The following is an 8,833-nucleotide window of genomic DNA, read 5'->3' on the forward strand; positions in this document are numbered from 1 at the left end:
GACACCATCTTTTGGCCTCAGAGGCACCAGCCACATATGTGGTACACAGATAAACATACAAGCATAACATGAATATACATTATAAGAATAAAAATTACCCCTCCCACATACAGCAATATAAACCAAACCCTGGTTTATAGTGAAGGACACACTGTCATCAACTGAAGTTACTCCCAAGAACAAAAGTCTTGCTGAATTAGAGAAATAGCCAGTCTTTTTGAAAAATGTATATACGTTTATTAAAAATTTGAAGTTACTTAAAATTTTATTCGAGGGGGACACTATAAATTCAGAAGTCCTGGGAATTAGGCACAGAAAGATAGACTTCCAAGGAATCCTTAAGGTTTTCTATTGCATTCGTCGTTGCTCTGGGGTTTTGGTGCTTTAGATTCTTCTGCGGGGCAACCCTGGCTACTGAACAACTTCAAGAACCCCAAAACAGACGGGAGAGGCTCCGGTGTGCGTACAGCCCGATGCAGACAGCCGCGCATCTACGGAGCGGATGTAGTTCTTTGGGGTACCCAGAAGACCATTTCCCCACTTAGCGATGAGCCCCTCCCCCTTCCAAATGCTGCCCCGTTGCAACCCCAGGACTCCATGCAGCATGCAGGTAAAAAATGTCTCTAGGCAGGAGGATTTCCTCAGTTCTTCTTCAGCCATCTAAAACAGTCCCTTAGCGGGGCACAGTTGGCAGGTAAAATCGTTTTAAAATGTTAAAATTTAAAACTTTTTCCAGATATACAGGATGGTCGTCACTATGATGCAGGACAGAAAAGCCTTGATGAGCACTCTCCTCCAAACAACGACTGGGAAGGGGCTCCTGAAGAAATCGCAAAAGCCATCCTGTAAGGGGCACACGAGGAGCATTAGACGGACTCTCCATGAACAAACCTGAGCCCCAGATACACAGAAGGTGGGGCCGAAGAGGTGGCCCAGCCACTGAGAGCACTGGCTGCTCTTGCAGAGGACTTGGGTTCAGATCCCAGCACTCACGTGGTAGCTCACAACACAGGTTAATTCCAGGTCCAGGGGACCTGGCGCCCTCTACTGGCCTCGCTGAGCACTGCATGTACATGGCACAGAACACATGCAGGTACTCATCCACACAGAATAAAAATATCTAAATAAAAATTAAAAGGAAGGGCTAGCATGGAGCTTGGCGGTCAAACGTGATGACATGCACAAGGCCCTGGGCCAATCTCTAGTATGAAGGTTCTAGATTCTGCCATAAAATGAAAGGCACGTGCCTACCAGACATCCCAGGATCTGTTCACAGCTCAACTCGCATAGAATCTATCATATAACTGCCCCATATGGCAGAGATGCCACATAACACCTCACATTTTATCTCAACGCTGAGGAAAGACATCTAGGAGAACTCTGTAAAAACCTCTTTACTTTCTGATGCCTTCCCCACGACCTCCAATAAAACTGAAAAACTTAAACCTTGGGCATTCCCTCATTTGATGGCACCTGTCTGTCTTCAGCTCTTCTAGTCACCCCAGGACCCCCCCAAATCAAAGTCAAAATGGTTTCAGAACTCATTGAGGCCCCCCCGGGTCAGACCTGTGGCTACCCCTTTAATAACTGTCTTGATTTTTACATTCATAACCCCCACCCCCACCGCTGCTTAGCACACTGCCCATCTCAACTCATCTAGAATGCTGTGTGTACAGCACATGACGCAGGCTCATGAGGACAACATCCTTCCATTGTGCCAACACAGACGTCAGTCTCTGACTCAGATACAAGATGGGAGATGTGCTGACTCCACACCACCCCAAGTTAATATGTAGCAACCAGAGACTGAGTTCATGCCTGCCACCCCAAACAAAAAGGCTGGGAAGGTTACATTTGTGTACAGAGTGTATTCAAGCCATATTCGCCACAGCAGCTGCTTTCACTGCCTTCACAGCTCAGATGAAAGAAATAGCGGAGGCCACACTGAAAGCCAGCCCGTGATGTGTAAGCGTCTCTTCCCCAAAGGGAGTTCACGAATCCCCAGGCTCCCTGAGGCCCCGAGTATGGCCAGTAAATCCTGTATGGTGAACATACATTAACCAAAGGAGCCAACATTTTCCCCTACCCTTGCTGCTCTGGAAACAGTGACAACCCAACTTCAAGCACTTATTCACCACTAAGTGGCATGGGGCCAACTCCCTCCTCTGGAACCCGTAAGAGGGGATTCCGGCTTTGTCCCATAGACCTGAACACCATGCAGAGCCCGTCATGCTGCCTTTCCTTGGTATTAACTCTGTGAGTCTCTTATCCAAAAGGAAACTGGCCTCACCGTTCCTCTTGAACCCTCCCAAGTCTGAGAGCTCATCGGGAGAGGAGGAGTGAGGAAGGAGAGGGGGAGAGGAGAGAGAGGGCTCAGAGGGTTCTCAAAACCCCAGCTGAAGGCAGTCTACCGGCCCAGTGAGACCCACACAGCAGGAACAGGGCAGGAGTTACCACTAACCCGGCACACCACCTTTCCTTCTCAGGTGGTCTAAATGCAGACTGCTGACAGCAGGCTTTTTTATAGCAGGTTTTAACCATTTACATTTATAGTATCACACGGGTCACTTCAGCTTTGATTCAACCCTGCCGGGGAAACCTGAGGCCAAGCTCAGCACGTGAGCTAAATAAACTAGGGTGGAGGTTTTTTTTTTTTCCTTCTCTGGCGGTGCTGGGTATTGAACCCAAGACCTCACAGATGCTAACAGTCTACAGTCACGCTTTAGTCTCTTGCTGGTGTTTTCCTTGGCCAGTAGCTCTGTGTAGCTGCCTCTTCAGCTTTTTACAACTCAGAGATTCAGGACCAACAGAAAGTCAGGAGCCTGCCCAGCAGGGAAAAAGGCAGGGAGGTGAGAAGACCCCAGTCAGGGGCCACACTTGGTCACAGACATTTCACAACCCCTAGGGCTTTAGTCTCCTGCAGGGTTAGAGAAAGGAGAGGAAGTTCTGGAGGGCCTGGGCGTGACCCACAGTCCCTTTTATACTGCTTGGGCTTATTGGACCTAATAAGCCCTCCCTGAAAGTTCCGAGGGCAAGGGGTAGGGAGTGCCAAGTGTGCCTAGTCACCCCTGAATGGATTTTTATGAGAACAATTGAGCAAGGGCCGTCTGAGTGCCTCTAAAGAAATCCTCGGGCTGGGGCCGGGGCTCAGTAAATAGAGTGTTTTTCTGGCACATTCAAAGCCCCCCCAACCCCGGGAGGGGGTGTCCAGGGGCCTCCACATCCGCACCACATCAACCCATCCAGAGTAGTAAGTAGTGCCCCGGTAATGCAAGCAGGAGGACCATATTTATAGGAGGCTATGAATGAGTCCAGCCTGGGCTGAGACCCTTATTTTAGGGAAGAAAAAAAAAACCAGTAAAGGAAGAAAAAATCGGACTGCACAGTAAAGCTGAAGTGCTCCTGGTCTCTGAGAGGCATTTAGCACAGCATCCCCACCCAATCGCACCCCCCCCACACACACACCATCACGCCCACGCTTCGCGTGTGGTCTCACCCAGCCGTCATGAGCCTCCAGCCACAAGCGATGTCGTCTCAGGAGCTGATTACACAGTAAATCCACGATGAGATGGCAGTCTCGGGCCACTTGCACTTGATGGTTCACACCATTCCTCTGCGTGGTAGCGTGGCTAGGGTCTTGATCCAGAAGCGTCCCCGCGAAGGTCAGGAGCACCACCAGGCGGCCCCAGTTGAGGTTTGGGGTATCGGAGAACATCCCATCCGCCATCTGTCTCACCAGCTCCACGCGGTTGCCCTGGTAGCCAAAGAAGGTGGAGAAGAAAGCCTGGTGCTGCCTTTGCATCCGCGCTGCCAGAGAGCGCAGCAATTCCGCCTCGGCCGATGTGGGCGGTGACTCGGGGACACCCGGCTCCCGAGCACAGAACGTCAAGAAGTCAGTCAACAGCCGTCTAGTGCGTTCCTGCAACGGATCGTAGTCCATCCTTAGGCCTCTGCACCCGGCCCAACCCAGCCGGCTTTCAAGGCCCAGCGGCTTCCTGCTTCCACCCCCCAGATGATTGGGAATCTCACTTGCACCTGTTGCAAGGAGCGAGGCCCGTGATGGAGCAAACAAGAACAACGTGGGACCCTCGGGTTACTGCTTACCTTTTGCCCAAGGATTAAGAATTAGCGGGGTTCTGGAACTTTCTAGGCGTTGGTAGGCCTTAAAATTGTCATTCTCCTACCTCGGCCTCCTGAATCTCTGGAATTACAGGCTTGTGCCATCAGGCCGGGCTAGAAACCACGTCTTAACTTGCTATGAACCCGGCCCGCTTGTTTGGAAAGTGAGGATATATAAATAATTTTGCAAAGGGGCTGTCCTAAACTGGAGGAGGCAATGCAGGCCCTGCCCCTGACTCTTGCTTGTCTCTAACCTACCAGCTACGCTCCCTAGAATCCCTGCAGGCCTCCCTTGGCCAAGTCTCTAGTTCATCAGTTCTCAACATTCCTAAAGTTGCGACCCTTGCCTTGCAGTTACTCCCAACAATAAAATTATTTTGTTGCTACTTCCTAACTCTAATTTTGCTGCTGTTATGAATCCTAAGTACCGGCAATGAGGGATATCTATCTGATATGGGACCCCAAAGGGTCACAGGTTGAGAACCCCTGCACTGGTAGGTTACAGTTCTGCTGGGCTCTATTCCTCGTGGGCCCTCCTGGGGCTGCTTTTTGACTTTTTGTGAGCTGAGGTTACTCCGTTTCCCAGAGATCACTTGTGCCCAGCTGTCTGGTCCCTTCTTTATGTCCACACTATCTAGAAGCCTGCTTTAATCCAGGGCAGTCTCCCTGAGGGGCAAAGAGAACTCTCTAGAGTGTCACAGTATAACCCAGAACCAGTGTGTGTCCCTGAGACTCTTTCAGGGCTCCTAAGGGACATTTAAATAATCCTAATGACATGACAAAAATGTGTGTGACGTTTTTACCCTCAAGTCCAAAGAGGCTGCTGAGGTCACAGGAGCGCCCCGATGGCTGGAAGAGTGTGTTTTCTACATTCTGGGGTCTCTCTGAGGAGCAACCGTCTGGGGCTGAGGCTATAAAGGCAAAGCCAACACTGTGCAAAGAGCCAGCCAGAGCAGGGGGGCCAGGCAATCTGGGGGTACACTCCTTCTCTTGCTGCTCAGGGGCAGCAAATCTTTGGCCAGATGCCCAAGGCCATGCATAGCGCCAGTTTTACCCAGGAATGATTACCAGTGTCCAAGATGACCTTAGATTCCCAGTATTCTTAAAAAAAAAAAAATCCTTTTAGAGATGGGGTCTTGGGGGCCTGGGGCTGTACCTCTCAAGGTCTGGGTTTGGTCCCAGCAGCGCACCTACAATTTTAGTGCACTTAGTGTGTGGTGCATGCTGACAAACGGGGTGTTCCAGCACCGGAAGTTTATAATCCTACTTGGCAATGCAGCAAATTTGAGGGCAGCCTGGGAATATACGATTCATTGTTTCATAAAAAAAAAAAAAACAAAAAAAAAAAACAAAATAAGGGGCATTGAGATTGTTCAGCAGGTAAGGGTGCTTCTTACTAAGCTGGAGGATCTGAGTTCAATCCCCAGGCACCATAAGTGGAAGGTGCGAACAGGCTCCCACTGACTGCACTCTGACGTCCACACGTGTTCTGTGGCATGGGTATCCACCCCCACCCCCACAGAATAAATAAATGAATAAAATAATGAACAACTAAATATAAAAAGACAAAACAGAGCAAAACAACCCCCCCACACACACAAAATGAAAAGCAGAGGTCTCACGTGTGACTGAGGTTGGCCTTGAGCTCTTGGACTCAAGCCACCTCCTCCTGCCTCTGAACCACCCCCTTCCCCAAGTACCTGGACTTAAAAGTGTGTGCCACCACGTCTGTTAACATGACATTTTACTAGATACGGCATTTCTAAAAGAACAAACCTCTATACCTTTAAAAGAAAAATGGAAGAAAAATAGCAGGGACCTTGTAATAACAAGCAGGCAGTAGCATCTAGAAGGAATTTCTGACTCAAATAAAGACAGGACAACCCTTTGATAGCAAAGACATTATTATTCATGACCTGGCCATCAGTCTTAGTACAGCCGCTGTGTAGGACACTCGGATATTATTTACACGGACAACACCCACTTTAACTTCGGCATTTCTGACAACACTCCTAGTAGGCTTAACCCATTTAGTGTCTTGTCTTCCCACGGCAGAAGGTTCTGTTTGCTCTCGGCAGCGTTTGAGCTATAAACGGCAACCAGTTTTTCCCCTCCAGTGTGGCGGACTGCCCCGCCCTAGCCCACCAACTATCGCAGCGCCACAAGTCAGACATCTGGCCTGTTTTCTGCACGTCTGCTTCCTTTGGAAAGACTCTCCCAGACAAAAACATTTCATCTAAAAAAAAAATACAACTGAACAGGTTGGGAAAAAGAGATACTTTTACATAAAAACAGTTTTAAAAAGTGGTTCTGTGTCGTCACAGTTGGAGCTGGAATTTTCTTCTCTGACAGACCAATGTACAGTCATTCTCACAGTCCACAGAGCTGGCATGTCCAGAGGAAGGTTCTAGAAGCCACAGTCCACGCTAAGAAAAGGTAGTTTAAAGTGCTCTGAAGACAGACCGGATTCGAGGAAGCAACGGGGGACAGTTCAAATGCGGATAAATGTGGAACTCTACTGGATGAAATAACTTAGAAAACAGACAGACTTTACAGAGTGTTGGAGATGAAGCAAGGACTCGAAGGTACAGTCGAAGTGCCGAGACCTACAGGGGTGCACTTCCAGGAAGGGGACGGTTTTCGTGGTGACACTGGAGGGCTGAGTGAGTGCTGAGCTGTGAAGTTGCTCCCATGAGCTAACCTGTGGGAAGTCCTGGGCTCCTCTAGAAGTCATAGCTACATGGGAGGACACATGTTCTTTGTGCACGCTGTGAGAGGATTATGCCCAAACCTGAGAAGACGAAGATAGATCATTTTTAGTAGTTATTCATAAAACTTGAGTTTAACAGAGGAAAACAGGCTGTACACACTCACACATACACACACATACCACACACACCACACACATACATACATATAACATACACATACATGCACACACATACACAGACACACATACACATGCATACACACACATGCACACACATACATACACACATGCACAGACACATACACACATGCACAGACACACATACACACACAGACATACATGCGCGCGCGCACACACACACACACACACACACACACACACACACACACACACACACCCCTCCCACTCACACACTCCACCAAACAGGGCTCTCAAGGGCTTCAGCATCTCTGACACCTACTCCTCAGTTAAACGTCGGCAGGGCAGCCATTGATGAAGCCTGAGACTGGGAACTGAACCACGCGAATCCTCCCAGCTCGCTGTTGTTCATCAACACCTCACTACTGAACTTTGTTTGTAACGTTGCAAAAAAAAATCTTTTTATCTATTTGTCCCAAAACTAGACATTCAACCTACTCCCATTAAAATAAATAGAACAGGAAGGGCTGCTTACTTTCTAAGACCTTAGTACAGCATTCTTCATTCATGACTTAGTGTGTATGTGTCTGTGTGTGCTGTAGTGTACACGAGAAGGTCAGAGGGTAATCTGTGGGCACCACCAGTTCTCTCCCACCACTCTGTGGCTTCCAGGACTCAAACTCAAGCTGTTGGGCTTGGCAGCAAGCGCCTTTACCCATGAGACATCTTGTTGGCTCCTCTAAGACTTTCTTTAAAAATCTGCCCCTCACCCTCTGCCCAGCCATGTTAAAATTATTATGCTCCAAATATGTCCAAGCCTAATCAAGTCATTATCCAAAGATCTATCTCAAACTCAACCCCTAAACCCTCACACAAGGCTCTGTCAGACCTGGTATCTTGCATAGCAATGGCCAATGTCCCAAGTTCCACGAACACCTGATGCCCACCTCCCTGCTTTTTGCTGTGGTGGTGGGACTCTAGGGGAGTTGAAAAGCTGATCAAAGCCACAAGGCCCTTCTCCTGGAATAGTATTCACACAATCAGTAGGCCATCCCAGGGGCCTTCAGCTCCTCACATGAAGTCTGTCCCAGTGTGGAGAACCCTGCAGCACAGGGAGCAGTGACTGGGAACCTGTGACTTACTCAAGGCCAGAATCACAACAACATCAGACATGTAGGGGAAAAAGAAACAAAGCATTTGGTTTCTTCAAGTTCCATTATTCTTTCGGCACCATTCCTGGTCTCTCTGAACACGTGTGTGGACAAAGCTCCTGACCTCCCAGAGACGCCCCCTTGGCATCTACCTTAGCTCTGGACATGAGCATGCTGGCTGACAGCCCTGGTGGCCTTCCTTTCCTTTCACACAGGGAAACGGGACATTTCCTTACTCTTAGGGTGTGATCCCATGACCCTGAGCAGAATGCTGTTCCGTCAGGAGAAACTCGAAGAGTGCTGACGCGGTTCTCATGTCCAAACAGGATGGAGACCCTGGAGCCCTTGAGAACGTCCCAGACATTGATGGTGTAGTCATTGTACCCAGCAAAGAGCAGGCGACCTAGAAGCAGAAGATGCAATGGTTAAACCAGTTCCTGTTTCTCCTTCCTTGACAGTCACTCATCCTCACTCACTAATGAATTTCTCCATCCATCCATCCATCCATCCATCCTCCATCCATCATCCATCCATCCACTCATCCATCATCCATCCATCCTCCATCCATCAATCCTCCATCCATCCATCCATCCACCCACCCATCCATCCATCCATCCATTCATCCATCCATCCATCATCCATCCATCTATCCATCCATACATCCATCCATCATCCATCCATCCATCCATCATCCATCCATCAATCCTCCATCTAT

At 48.9% G+C, this 8,833-nt stretch overlaps 2 protein-coding genes across 2 annotated transcripts in view; both read right to left on the minus strand.

Moving 5' to 3' along the window:
• Nucleotides 1–276: 276 nt before the first annotated feature.
• Bcl2l10 (BCL2 like 10) lies at nucleotides 277–3,940 on the minus strand. The gene is made up of 2 exons (XM_005347702.2): nucleotides 3,497–3,940; nucleotides 277–843 (listed from the first exon to the last, which is right to left on the minus strand). Exons 1-2 carry the CDS (start codon nucleotides 3,938–3,940, stop codon nucleotides 721–723), a joined length of 567 nt encoding a protein of 188 aa, XP_005347759.1. The 3' UTR covers nucleotides 277–720.
• Nucleotides 3,941–6,009: 2,069 nt separating this feature from the next.
• Nucleotides 6,010–8,833, minus strand: part of Gnb5 (G protein subunit beta 5) — a 32,213-nt gene continuing 29,389 nt past the window's right edge. The window contains exons 10-11 of the mRNA XM_013346422.2: nucleotides 8,355–8,521; nucleotides 6,010–6,910 (exon numbers count right to left, since the gene is read on the minus strand). Of these exons, the coding sequence (XP_013201876.1) occupies nucleotides 6,899–6,910; nucleotides 8,355–8,521 (179 nt within the window). The 3' untranslated portion in view covers nucleotides 6,010–6,898. The remainder of the gene's footprint in view (nucleotides 6,911–8,354; nucleotides 8,522–8,833) is intronic.

Source organism: Microtus ochrogaster, chromosome 5 (assembly GCF_000317375.1).
Source record: "Microtus ochrogaster isolate Prairie Vole_2 chromosome 5, MicOch1.0, whole genome shotgun sequence".
Classification (NCBI taxonomy): domain Eukaryota; kingdom Metazoa; phylum Chordata; class Mammalia; order Rodentia; family Cricetidae; genus Microtus; species Microtus ochrogaster.

What these genes read in the sequence shown, in the direction of transcription:
- Bcl2l10 (XM_005347702.2), bottom strand. Translation starts at nt 3,940, where the DNA reads ATGGACTACGATCCGTTGCAGGAACGCACTAGACGGCTGTTGACTGAC. An exon ending in TGGAGGCTCATGACGGCTGG is followed by an intron (nt 844 to 3,496) that starts GTGAGACCACAC and finishes TGCCCCTTACAG; the next exon opens with GATGGCTTTTGCGATTTCTT.